General features: G+C 39.0%; 1 protein-coding gene across 3 annotated transcripts in view; it reads right to left on the reverse strand.

Moving 5' to 3' along the window:
* The window catches only part of Su(dx) (Suppressor of deltex), a 569,124-nt gene that overhangs the window by 364,846 nt on the left and 189,298 nt on the right, over nucleotides 1–14,980 (reverse strand). For 2 of the 3 annotated variants that reach the window (XM_067138560.2, XM_067138559.2), the window contains exon 5: nucleotides 2,402–2,701. In XM_067138560.2, coding sequence (XP_066994661.1) covers nucleotides 2,402–2,701 — 300 coding nt within the window. The remainder of the gene's footprint in view (nucleotides 1–2,401; nucleotides 2,702–14,980) is intronic. The other variant, XM_067138561.2, reaches the window with a different exon arrangement.

The raw sequence follows: 14,980 nt of genomic DNA on the forward strand, positions 1-14,980 counted from the left end.
CCTTTCAATTCACATGATCTACTTTCTAAAACTCTATCTTTAATATAATTATTTAGGGTTTCACATTTAAATTCGTCTACTTTAAGAAATTTGTTTTCAGGATCCAGGTTTGGTTATGTAAGGACAAAAATTAAGTTTGGAATTAAAGCGGGTACAACATAGGAAAGTTTATCTCGTTTCCAGATCAGCTGAAGTGAGCAAGTTCATGCGAACTTCAGGGTTTGCCACTAACCTCGAAGGACCCTCCTGGAACTTACGGATATACACTTTACAGTCCCTGACCCATGTGCCAAATATATTTGAAAGATCCAATCAACTACAGCATATGTTCTTTTTTAAAATTGAATATGCTCTTCACATCCAACAATGCACAGTGTTTTCAAACAGGACTTTCTCTTCATCAAGAGGCATTAATGTTTTTGTACTGGAGGTACCTCCGTTCATTTGAACTGCGCCCCTTCTAGAAGGCCATCTGTGGTATGAACCTGAAATTGTGTATCTGAAGAGGTTAGGTCTCTACTATGAACTTATGTGCCACCTCTGGCAGGAGGACAGAATTTTGTATTTTCTATATTGGTAAATCTTAAGTGTTAGTAGATAGTTTTTTTACGTGTTGAGGGTGTCAGCACTACTACTGCTTCCTTCTTCCTTAAGTTATGAACCAACCAGAAATTTTTGTATGGTGTGTACGGGCATTCTCCCTAGGTCAAGAGAGTTCAGGAATCTTCCCCCTCAGTTGCCATATAAGTTGGACGCTTGTGGGTCATTTAGTCATCTTCGTCGCTCCAGTCTTTGAGGGCATACGGTGTGAATGGAGGCACGGGCAGCCTTGCCCGTCATCGGAAGGCCCACCAGCTCAAGGTAATAAAGACATCTTTTAAATACGCGATAGCTCCAAAACGTTAATTTGAGGGGAAGGTTTCAAAAATTCTTTCTTAATGTAAATTTCTGAAGTTAAATTCACCTTTAAATTTCTAAAGTTTAATATCACTTTTCAAATGTAAATTTTCAGGCAAGTCTAAGAACTCTATTCAAATCCCTGCTGGGAAATATGTAACTTACAGAATAAAGAGTGTTCACCCTCCATTAATTCCCACTGAACTTGCTATGATTTTATAAAACTCTAAATTCTTCAAACCATTTTGGAACTTAATGTTTAGCCATCTAGTCACCCTATGTAGTATAGGCTTAGCCTCAGTAACTTCAGGCCATAAGCCCATAAGTGTATTTCAAAAGGAGTGCAAGTCTTTTCGCCTCCTAACATTTTGTTCACGGCCGATTTTCTTAAATTTTTTTCTTTGTACATTCAGGCCATTTAGAATGGGCACTTATTCCTCTTGTTTAAATTCTAGTTATTTATAGACAAGTGTGGATCAGGCTGTCGAGCAGAAATGACAGTAAATACTGTTTTTGAAGCTACCTAGTGTAAAATTCGGGTAAGAAACTTGCGCCTTTGAGAGGCTGGACTGTTGTAAATTTTGGAGCTCAGTCTCCTAAAGTGAAATTGAGTGGAGCAAAAATGCTCTTTGAAATGATATACCTTTAGAGCTACCATGCTCATTCATTTGTAAACTATTTTATCGAAAATCATCTTCTTTGTAACTGATTACTGACTTGAAGTCATTATTCCATTTAACTGTTATTTGTTGTTGTTCACTCAGATTATCTATCAAACTTTAAACTGAGAAAAGAAAAAGAAAGGAAACAAATAAAATTTAGTGTTTTAAATTATGCTTTCATCTTTTCTCTGTCCATTCACGCTCTCACCTTCTTACACCTCTGCAGACGACAATATTTCCGTAACAGTTTTAATATGTTTTAGCCCTATTCCATTAAACAACACACATTCTTAAACCAAATGGAAATGCACACAACTCTCGTAAAGTTAATTAATCTAACAAGTGCTTATGATACAACAGGATTCACACACTCATCACCAAATTTATGTGCAATGTTTTAACATGACATTTTTTTTTAAGACATAAATTTTAGGAATTCTTAAGAAGGTATATTATTTTATTGTGCATTGATTTTAACATGACATTCCACTTTTTTCAACAGACATTAATTTTCAGGATCCTCATGGAGGTTCATAAATTTTAAATGTATATTATTATGTAGGTCTTATATTTTATAAGAGAATGATTATTCTTTACCACTGTCAGCTGAGGACAGCTTGAAACATGTAATAACCAATTGTAACTCATCACAAGTAATACAGGTATTGATTAGGCTGGTCTTAGTCATCAATTTATCCAATAAGATTTTGATATTCACTGAGTTATTTCCACAATATAAAACTAGGATTAATTTATCAATAAACACTGACCCTGTGGGAACAATGGAGTAAAAAAATTCTACAACTATGAGGCACAATGTGAACTGCTGAAAGTATATCTACCTATAGGAGGAAGGGTGCGGGTCCTAGGTGCTTCTCTGCCAGGGCTTGGGGGAGAAAGAGCGTTGGTAGATGCAATGTGGGGTAAAGATAGAGATGACTCTGAGGGATACCGAGAGATGGATGAACGAGAGGGAAGACAGAGCGGGGGCAGGCTGGTACCTGTCGAAGGGCCACCGGACAAATGCGTGCTGTTCCGAGGAGCAGCTGGAGCAGTATTTTCGGTCCCATGTAGCCTCATACGCGCCCGTACACCACCATTTAAAATGCTGCGGTTCTGCACAGTATCGCTGTTGGCTTGTCCTGTAACAGATACATTACCTTCAACTTCAAAGAATGTTCTTTCATACACTGATAAGCAACTGAATTTGAGATAGCTGCAGACGCTGTGGTCAGTCCCATGAACGTAATCGTACAGGCTTCGTACTAGCTGTGTGAATAACAGCTGAGGATGGGTCAGACACGACATCTCAGCACATCTTGTCGCAGACAGATTTTTTAGTTTAGGCCATTTGATTTCCGAAGACGTGCAAGCACAGGGCTTTCCACATCACGCGTTAAGAGTGTACTGCCGACAGTGTAACAGTCAGGGTGTATGTGTTGATGGCAGGGGTCGCACTGGGCTAGCTTGGACAGTAAGAGCAGACAGTTGGGCCGCAGTGCATCCGATCACTTGTTAATTCAATCTTGAACATCCTGGTAATCGTAGGTCACAAGTCACAAACATTCACATGGGCAAAGGATTCTCAAAGCATGGTAAAAGGTCACGTGGACATACGAGTCAAGCTACCAGTTGGTAGACACCGATGACAGGGTATAAATGTGTCCCCACGCATATGAGGCAAAGGAGCCCTCTTACCAGTAGGGTAGAGTTCAGCCAGGTGGTGATGACATCCTCGTATGGGGACTATTCACCTGCCAACATCCCTCCCTGGTGAACAATACAGATCATTCGTTTGCCTCTTACCCCGAAGGAGTCCAGTTCCTACAAGAAAGACGATGCACCGGCCCATCACTCCTGAACTGTGGGCAGTTTACTCGATGAAAACTCCATGGACACAAGGACACTTGCCTCGCTCCCAGGGTTATCAAGCCTCAATTCTATTGAGCACCACTAGGATACTCTTGAGAGGAATGTGCACGTCCTGGACTCAATTTCGACCAATCTCAGTGCATTATGGGAGGCTGTGCAGTTGTCATGGACAAGCATGTCCCCCAAAAGCTTCTGGAGAGTTGTGGAATGTATATCAAGTAGCATCGCCACCATTATCCGGTAATGTAATGTCGTATGGCTTTTAATGCCGGGATATCCCAGGACGGGTTCGGCTCGCCAGGTGCAGGTCTTTCTGTTTGACACCTGTAGGCGACCTGAGTGTCGTGATGAGGATGAAATGATGATTAAGACAACACATACACCCAGCCCCCGTGCCATTGGAATTAACCAATTAAGGTTAAAATCCCCGACCCGGCCGGGAATTGAACCCGGGACCCTCTGAACCGAAGGCCAGTACGCTGACCATTCAGCCAACAAATTGGACACCATTATCCAGTTGAAAGTGGGCGGTACAGGCTACTATCTAGGTATCTCTAATTCAATTACTTATAAGTGTAAATTACCACAAGAAGTATAAATAAAAATACATTTTAAAAGAGACAACTAATCTACATAACAAGCTAAATCTTTATTTTAATGGCTTATCTTAAGACTAGAACAGTTGCTGAACCATTAGAAGTCAAATATGTTCTATAAACACTAATTTATTCAAGACGAACTCTAACCAAACCTAATTATAATTATTACAATTTCAATGCAAAGTATTATACTTAATGCACATGTAGATTCATCATCTCACAGCAAAACTACTGTTTCTTAACAAACAACCAAATAGATGGAAAAAAAAAATTCAGCCTCAGTTTCTCTTAAATAATATTCCTAATACAGTATATATACAGCTAATTTGTCCACCCCAAATGTCTTCTGATCCATAAAAGATATTGACATTCTGTTTTCAAATTCTTAAATTGTATTAAGAGGATCATAAAATATGGTCCTATCCTTTCCATCACATACGTAATTACCGAGAAACTGGTAGCAACTTTGGTTTTTAAGATTGGACTGTACTAATTTCATCCAATAGAAGAATTAAGAATTACATGTACAGATAAAGGATTTCCACCCTATCAATACTGTTTATTGTAAGAATTAGCTTACAGTACCGCTTTCAGCCCTAATTGGTCATCATCAGCGGAACATAATTAGACCTTTACATATATATCAAGCAATAATTGACATTACCCTGTCTAAAGGGAGATGCCGCAAAGAAACACTGTATCTCAGTGTGTCCAAATTGGGCATGTTAAGAGTGAATTGGTTATGTGTTATGAATTAGACTTTCAGGTGCATGGGTATAAGGCTATCTCCTTCAGGACTAGAAACTTGACTGTAAAATCTATCCTAAGCTTAAATTTAAGTTGTATGTACAAATACAATAAACACACTAAAATATACAGAACATATTAAAATACATTAAAATAAAAAGTATAAAACACTTTGTAACGGTTCAAATCCCGTTACAAGATGATATCTGTAATTTTATTTTTTATTATTATTATTATTATTATTATTATTATTATTATTATTATTATTATTATTATTATTATGTCAGTATTATTATTATGTTATCTGTGATATTATTACTATTATTGTAATTATCAGTCTTATTCAATTCGATTTTGCAATTGCCTGTTGCTTGCAAGATTGTACTTAGATGTATGCATACAGTATATACGTATGTGTAGAATAACACTCAATACCTGTACAGTGAGAATTGTTGTATATATCAGAGATTGGAAGTGACGTTGTTATATTGCTATACCACTGGCGATTTTGCCAAGTCATCGCCACTCCATGGCTACGTCATCGTATTTATTTAGAATATGCGCTCAGAGAGTCGGCCGCTCCGGGGCTATTTCACCACTGTACTATGACCTTTCAATGACCTGTAGCAATATGTCGGCCGGTCATTGAAAGTCATAAGTGAAATGAAATGTGTATCAATGACTTGGAAAAAGGTGTAACGTGTCAATGTGCGGCTTACGCGCATATTTATAAAAGAACCGATACAACTCGTAAGTGTAGAATAGACATAATGGATGAGAGCCGGTGGATCGAACTCAAGACCCCGTGGTATATGTCGAATTACGTCAAGATCAGCTTTATCTACAAGCGAGAGCTCAGTACAATGTCAGCATCAGCTGAGAAGAATGTGGCTAGACATGATATCTAGTTTGAAGTTGTAAAGGGGGCCATGGATTAGCAGGAAACTTCATATGGCAAATCATCTAATGGGCCCGTGCTAACGTGTTTCATAGTAAGAAGAAGAACAATAGTGTGTGTTTTCCTTTAGCAACTTCTATGATGAAGGTTAGAGTTGTTATTCAGTTCCTCAAATGTCAAAAACACATGTATAGCTAGCATAGGATTTCTCTGCTCATGGAAAGCAACTTATTATTATTGTAAATAATAATGGAAGGAGTTCGTGTTTTACTTACTGATTACTGTATGAAGGAAGATAATTGAAGCAAGCTTAAAGATCTGGTTCTGTAATTGATAAACATAAAGAATAAGCCCAGATATAAGTTATATAATAGCCAAAATCATTTGCAAACCTCGAATTATGTGTTTCCTCAGGCCAGTATCAAACTGGAATAGTGAAGATACAATTAGTGTGAAATTGTATTCCTAATTATATTGTACAAGTTTCAGGTGGCGGCCGGAGATGTTAAATCACTATCTGACCAGGGAATGTAAATGAACAACATGAAGTGCTAAACCAAGATAGTGCCCTGGCGGACTCAGGCCTCTGCCGGAATGGACGGAATTACAAAAATGATGATTAAACCGCTGCGGAATTACCATGAAGAAGCCAGATAAGTTATTGTACTTGTCTATCTTTGCTTTCCTAGAATGCTTTAGTAGCGTTAGTCCTTTTGTCAATGTCACGTAGGTGACAAGGGGGTGTTAACTTGAACGATCTAACAGATTTTCGGTTGTATTTGTCGGGTTGCGATTGATCATACGTGGGTAAATATTGTATGCCGTCAATTACCGTGGATGAGACGTTTTACTGCGTTGTGTCCGTATTATTTATCGCTGTGAAACAAAAATAATATCATTTACTACAGGTAAGTTGCAGTGTGACAGTGTGTGTGAAATATTGGTGCGTGATCTTGGTATAATTCCATGATGTGATATGGATGTTCATTAAGGTGTATTAGGTAATGTTCATGTATAATGTTAATAAGACTCTTCCTTAATTTTGCTTGTGCAGTTAGGATGTGATGATTTTGTGCGGTATACAATGAGATGACGAGCGTAGGGTCGTCATAAAGCGTGGCGGACACGAGATAATTTAGGTTGATTTTTATGGTTTGCGTGTCGAATTATATTGAGTTTCGAGACGTGTTAAGTTGTTAATGGTGTTGTTAATAGAATTTCCGCCGCATATTTTGTGAGATGATTGACAAGCTAGTCCAGCGTTAGGCATTGGTATTGAAGAGAGTCATCAAGTACATGAATTAATAAATTAAGATTCGTAGTTGCAAGTAATGAAATGTTGGAATATGCGCACGATTAGGGTCTTAAAATGCAATTCAGGGATAGTTATGTTTAAGATCAGAGTCACCTATTGCGATCGATGTACATGTAGTAGATGCTTATAGTAGATTCATGCTGTAGTAGCATTTCAGCTGATGGTGAAGGCAGACCTCGACGCAGTCCAGACGGCACCAACTTATATTTTCATGCCAGTAGATAAAGATTCATTTCAGGTGCAGCCCAGCAGCTCGATGGGTGGAAACGACGTGCATTTTACTCATTTATGTGTATTGTGTTGCCATGTGTGATCATTTATAAATGCTGAAATCTGTTGGGGGGGTTCAAGTTAACCGATATTTAGTTAGTCAGATAGGAACAATGATAACTATGAAAGGCAAGGCGGAGTAGACAGGTACAATTAACATTTGCGACGGCGAGTGAATGACATAATATGACCCGATAGACTTTGGTATATCCATAAGATTCTACATTTCTGTGAATTTGTGTTAAATAATTATTTCCGGTTTATGATGGACAATGCAAGATGGACTCGGTCCTTATTTAATGTTAATGAATGCATATGATTTATTTTACGTTGTTCATTTCAGTTGTTCATATTCAATCAATTGATTTTATTTTTTTTCTTTTTTTTTATTAAAATGTGATCCTTCCAATTTCTGTTGCGATTTATTTGAAAACTTTGCCTTAGTGTAGAATTTACATTTTATGATTGGCAGTATCTATAGCTCAGTCGTCGTTATCTGAATGTGACCGAATACTCTTCGAAGGGACATGCCCTGAGTGGAGTATCATGCGAACCTTCTGAATACTAGTCGGCAAATAATTTGATAGTTCATGGTTATCTACAAACCACGGCGTCCACGAACGGTCACATAGTGAATTAGTGTTTTTGGTCGCCCACCGTTGGGCTGAGTATTGACGAGTGAGCAGGTTAATATATTTTGATTGTCAATCGCGAGGCATTGAACGAAAATAATGATGTATTTTGTCCGCTCGATGATGATGCGTATAGTAGGCAACGGAGCGATGATGGTAAAGACTTAGTTTGGCAATGGGAAGTTGGAAGGATAAATTAATCAGGGTCAGATTATTCGTTCATTCATGTGAGTATGGTAATTATTCGGTCATTTCGGTATGAGCTTGGGTTCGTCAGGGCTTAATCAGTGAATTTTGTGGCTGCTAAAGCAATAGTGATAGGTTAGGTGATATTTGAGGAACGTAGGATAAAGACATTTACTGCTTGAATATCAGTGTTATTAGTAATGGCGTCATTACCGCAAGTAAAGTTACTGCTAGAAGAGTTAGCGGGTAGATTGACGAAAGTGCAGGAATCCCAGGAAACGACCGTTAATGAAATGCGGAAAGAAATTAGAGAGTCGCAGGGAGTCGCATTAAAAGAAATTAGAGAATCGCAGGAAATGTCGGCGAGCGAAATGCGAAAAGAAATTAGAGAGTCACAGGAAATTGCAGCTATTGAAATGCGAAAGGAGGTTAGAGAGTCACAGGAAGCAGTGGCAAATGAGATGCGAAGAGAAATACGAGAAAGGCAGGAGGAGACCAGTAGAGAGATTAAAGAGAATCAGCGTGTTGTTTCAGAATTAGTCATGCAGAACTCAAGGGTGATGCAGGAAGAAATATCAGCACTAGGGTCGCGAATAGCCGAAATACAGGCGGACATACAGGAGGACATGAAAAGCTTGAGAAGTGAGGTGACAGTAGCAATAAATGAGAATAGAAAAGAGATTAACGAGAGGTTCACCGAACTTCAAGCTGAATTGAAGGTCAACGTGAACGATATTCAAACACAAGTTGACCGTGATATTAATGAATTAAAACAAGAAGTAATTATTATGCAAGGGAAAATTATCGAATCGGATACTAGTTGGGACGATAAGTTTAGGAAAGTGACTGAAAATATTGAAGAAATCAATAGAGGAGTTCATGAGGAGATGGATACGGCGAAAGAACACATTAATAGTAAATTTCAGTCCATTATTGATGAGACAGATAGAAACAGGACCCAAACGGATCAGCAGATAAAGAAATTAAGTGAAGAGTTGGAAAATGTACAGAAGAACATCCAGAATATGAGGATTGATTCTGAAACAACCAAGAAACTTGTGTTGACGACTTTGGAGAAACAGTCATCGGTCGATAATGAAAGGAAAACTGAGCTAGACTATCAGTTTGAAATACCGGTATATAACACTGACAGTAGTGAGAATAGTGTTGCGCATACGGCGAACGGAACCCAAATAATAAATATAATACGCACAAACGAAGATAGACCAAAAAAGTTCACCGGAAATATAAAGTCGGGGATGACTCCTCGAGGGTTCATTCGAGAAATCGAAGAGTATTTCCGCGAGGCAAAAATAATGCCGGAGAGGCAATTAAAGGCAGTGGAACGACATTTGGACGGAGCACCACTGATATGGTACAAAGCGTTCAGGTACATTTTTGAAGACTACGCCGGATTTAAGAGCGCGTTCTTAGAACGTTTTGGGGGAATTGACGTTCAACAAAATGTCAGATTGGAGCTGTATTCAAAAAAATATTCTCTCAGCGGACCGAGTTGTTTCTCGGACTATTTTACCATGCAGTTTCACCGTTTGAAAGAGCTTGATTCACCCCCAACGGAACTCGAAATGGTGCGAGCCATAATTAAACAATTTCCATCTGATGTTCAACGGTTGATGACAACAGCGAACGTACAGTCCGCGATGCAAGCAGAGGCAATTTTGAGGCAGCTTGACAGCACAAACACGCAAGTCGGAAATAGAATAATAAGGCATGTAGATCCAGTGGTAAACGTCGCAACAACAGTGGAACAGGAAAATGAATGTCGGGGGAATAATCAATGCTACTGCATGAGGAGAGAGAAGCAGGAGAGACATGATAATTCAGAAGACAACCAACGCGATCGGAGATGGACATCATGTCAGAATGGTAATGGAAGATATCCACGGTTTAGAAGAGGAACACGTTGGGGTTACCAACGAGATAGATGGCCGTACCGGAGGAATAGAAGTCAAGGAAGGATAGGATATAGAAGTGAAAATCGAGAAGGAGACGTTGACCAAGAAAAGAGGAAATATGTAGAAGAATTAAAACGCCAACAAGAGACTAAACGTTGGGAAGAAGCGATAAGGAGTCAAGAGATGAACGCAGATTGCATTGGTGCGTCGAGTCTCGAGTATCAGCGGCAACAAAGAAAGGATGCTGCAGACCGGATGCTCAATCCTAATGCAACCTCATTTGATGATAACTCCCACGAGAGGAATGGGGTGAAAAAAAAACCCGCCAAATTAGAATTTAAGGAGAATAAGATAGATTTCAAGCAGCAACTGAATGAGCAACGTAAAGGGGTGATTGGAAACATAGAATCTTGGGAATTTGAACCCGAAGAGTTGTTGGAAGACCGCCAATTGGGCGAATCTGAAATTAAAAGAGGACTTCCGGTCATATGGGTCACAATATTAGGTATTAAAATTTACTCGTTGTTGGATACAGGCGCCAGTATTAGTATTATTTCAAAGGTATTATTAACAGAACTCCTCCGGAAGACGCACGAGAAGTAAACGCGATAGAGATGACAACTGAGGACGAAGAGTGCCTGCAAGAATTGAAACACCTATCTGAACTGCAGATGGATGACAGATGTTTAAGATTATTGATCGAACAGTGTCAAAGGGTCGACAACACGCCAGACAATCAGGGAGCAAATACACCAATGGATGAGTATGTTTATGCTGATAACTTGCTGTATAAATTTATAGATAAAGAAAAGAAGAAGTTAAGAGTGGTCGTTCCACGGAAATTAAGATGCAAGTTAATATGGTATATCCACCGCATGATTGCCCATGGAGGAGTCGATAAATTAACAGCAACAATTAGTGAGACGTTCACGTGGGTTGGTTTGAGAAGATCGGTTAGAAAGATCATTAAAACATGCGACATTTGTCAACGCGTGAAACATAGTTCGACCTTGCTCTACCAACAGCCAATTCCTATAATACCTGAAAGTCCCCGGGAAATCTTCGCAATGGATTTGTATGGAATGTTACCTGTTAGTATGCGAGGAAATCGGTTCATTTTGGTAACTTTAGATCTGATGTCAAAGTTCGTATCGTTGCAACCAATTAGGAAGGCTAATTCGAAGACTATCATCAGGGCTTTAGAAAGGCAGATTATACCCGAAATGGGAAAACCAAGGTGCATAATTACTGGTCACGGAACCCAATTTACTTCAAAGGAGTTTTCCGAAGCCATTGGAAGATTGAATATACAGCACAGATAGCTCAATCAGGCATCCGGAATCGAATGCCGCCGAGAGGATTATGCGCGAGATTGCAAAGTACTGCCGAATTTTCTGTCCGGAACGTCATTGGGCATGGGCGACGTTTCTACCAACAATCGCGGAATGTATTAATGACACTTGGCATGAATCGATTGATAATATCCCCAGCGTTTTGCATCTGAACCGTTATCCTCAACGTCCTTGGAATGAGATTATTAAGAGACCCATGGATGAATTACCCCAGGCTGGAGAAAATGTTCGACGAGCGCGGCTATGCATGGTGAAACAGGCGGAGAAGAGAACGAAGAAAATGAGATACAGAAACTTCCGGAAACCGCTAGAAGTTGGGACTTATGTGTTGATTAAGAAACCTGTTTCTTCTGACCCTAAAGCAAGGTTCTTTTCAAAGTTCGCTCCATTGTATATTGGTCCGTTTAAGGTTATAGAGGATCTGGGCAATAATGCTTATAAGATTCAGAGCTTGAATTCTAGAAATATGTCAATATTCAATTCAGCAAATTTAAGACAATATTATTTCCCTGTTACTGATGATGATGAAGAAGCCAATCTCGTTTTTGAGGACGATATAACAGACGATACCTTGAGTGGAAACGATCTCACGAGCGAGGAAGTAGATGTTCATAAAGCTGATACCAATGCATACTTCTGAAGATGAATGATGAGACGTAGCGAAGAAATACACGGGTTTTGATCTGAGTGATAAGCACGAGTTGTTCGGAAATGAGGCTTGGAAGTATTGATATTTTAAGAAAGGAAGGATTTAGCCAGTCAAAGACTGATATAATAAGAAATTTCTCCCCATGTTCGAAATTTCTTCTCCAAGTAGAGGGGGAATATGACCTTTCAATGACCTGTAGCAATATGTCGGCCGGTCATTGAAAGTCATAAGTGAAATTAAATGTGTATCAATGACTTGGAAAAAGGTGTAATGTGTCAATGTGCGGCTTACGCGCATATTTATAAAAGAACCGATACAACTCGTAAGTGTAGAATAGACATAATGGATGAGAGCCGGTGGATCGAACTCAAGACCCCGTGGTATATGTCGAATTACGTCAAGATCAGCTTTATCTACAAGCGAGAGCTCAGTACAATGTCAGCATCAGCTGAGAAGAATGTGGCTAGACATGATATCTAGTTTGAAGTTGTAAAGGGGGCCATGGATTAGCATGAAACTTCATATGGCAAATCATCTAATGGGCCCGTGCTAACGTGTTTCATAGTAAGAAGAAGAACAATAGTGTGTGTTTTCCTTTAGCAACTTCTATGATGAAGGTTAGAGTTGTTATTCAGTTCCTCAAATGTCAAAAACACATGTATAGCTAGCATAGGATTTCTCTGCTTATGGAAAGCAACTTATTATTATTGTAAATAATAATGGAAGGAGTTCGTGTTTTACTTACTGATTACTGTATGAAGGAAGATAATTGAAGCAAGCTTAAAGATCTGGTTCTGTAATTGATAAACATAAAGAATAAGCCCAGATATAAGTTATATAATAGCCAAAATCATTTGCAAACCTCGAATTATATGTTTCCTCAGGCCAGTATCAAACTGGAATAGTGAAGATACAATTAGTGTGAAATTGTATTCCTAATTATATTGTACAAGTTTCAGGTGGCGGCCGGAGATGTTAAATCACTATCTGACCAGGGAATGTAAATGAACAACATGAAGTGCTAAACCAAGATAGTGCCCTGGCGGACTCAGGCCTCTGCCGGAATGGACGGAATTACAAAAATGATGATTAAACCGCTGCGGAATTACCATGAAGAAGCCAGATAAGTTATTGTACTTGTCTATCTTTGCTTTCCTAGAATGCTTTAGTAGCGTTAGTCCTTTTGTCAATGTCACGTAGGTGACAAGGGGGTGTTAACTTGAACGATCTAACAGATTTTCGGTTGTATTTGTCGGGTTGCGATTGATCATACGTGGGTAAATATTGTATGCCGTCAATTACCGTGGATGAGACGTTTTACTGCGTTGTGTCCGTATTATTTATCGCTGTGAAACAAAAATAATATCATTTACTACAGGTAAGTTGCAGTGTGACAGTGTGTGTGAAATATTGGTGCGTGATCTTGGTATAATTCCATGATGTGATATGGATGTTCATTAAGGTGTATTAGGTAATGTTCATGTATAATGTTAATAAGACTCTTCCTTAATTTTGCTTGTGCAGTTAGGATGTGATGATTTTGTGCGGTATACAATGAGATGACGAGCGTAGGGTCGTCATAAAGCGTGGCGGACACGAGATAATTTAGGTTGATTTTTATGGTTTGCGTGTCGAATTATATTGAGTTTCGAGACGTGTTAAGTTGTTAATGGTGTTGTTAATAGAATTTCCGCCGCATATTTTGTGAGATGATTGACAAGCTAGTCCAGCGTTAGGCATTGGTATTGAAGAGAGTCATCAAGTACATGAATTAATAAATTAAGATTCGTAGTTGCAAGTAATGAAATGTTGGAATATGCGCACGATTAGGGTCTTAAAATGCAATTCAGGGATAGTTATGTTTAAGATCAGAGTCACCTATTGCGATCGATGTACATGTAGTAGATGCTTATAGTAGATTCATGCTGTAGTAGCATTTCAGCTGATGGTGAAGGCAGACCTCGACGCAGTCCAGACGGCACCAACTTATATTTTCATGCCAGTAGATAAAGATTCATTTCAGGTGCAGCCCAGCAGCTCGATGGGTGGAAACGACGTGCATTTTACTCATTTATGTGTATTGTGTTGCCATGTGTGATCATTTATAAATGCTGAAATCTGTTGGGGGGGTTCAAGTTAACCGATATTTAGTTAGTCAGATAGGAACAATGATAACTATGAAAGGCAAGGCGGAGTAGACAGGTACAATTAACATTTGCGACGGCGAGTGAATGACATAATATGACCCGATAGACTTTGGTATATCCATAAGATTCTACATTTCTGTGAATTTGTGTTAAATAATTATTTCCGGTTTATGATGGACAATGCAAGATGGACTCGGTCCTTATTTAATGTTAATGAATGCATATGATTTATTTTACGTTGTTCATTTCAGTTGTTCATATTCAATCAATTGATTTTTTTTTTTTTTCTTTTTTTTTTATTAAAATGTGATCCTTCCAATTTCTGTTGCGATTTATTTGAAAACTTTGCCTTAGTGTAGAATTTACATTTTATGATTGGCAGTATCTATAGCTCAGTCGTCGTTATCTGAATGTGACCGAATACTCTTCGAAGGGACATGCCCTGAGTGGAGTATCATGCGAACCTTCTGAATACTAGTCGGCAAATAATTTGATAGTTCATGGTTATCTACAAACCACGGCGTCCACGAACGGTCACAGTACGTAATATCTGTCGCGTAGGTGGGAGTATGTCATTGTTATTTCTGGAGATTACGTAGCTGTGTCAACCAAGGTCTATAAAAGGTGGGTGCATATTGTAGCGTCAGTCATTAGTTATACGGATGCAGTACAGTGAAGAAGTCTACTAGATCAAGAGGCCTCAGTCGGTCAGTCAACAAGTGTGAACGAGAGATGGAGAGGACTCAGTGAGCCATTAATTATTGGTCATTGAGAGAGTGAGGCCCAAGGTTGGTCGCTCACTCAGTTGAAGACACGGACGCAAGGGCTTACCATGGAG

This window comes from Anabrus simplex, chromosome 1, assembly GCF_040414725.1.
Source record: "Anabrus simplex isolate iqAnaSimp1 chromosome 1, ASM4041472v1, whole genome shotgun sequence".
Lineage (NCBI taxonomy): Eukaryota > Metazoa > Arthropoda > Insecta > Orthoptera > Tettigoniidae > Anabrus > Anabrus simplex.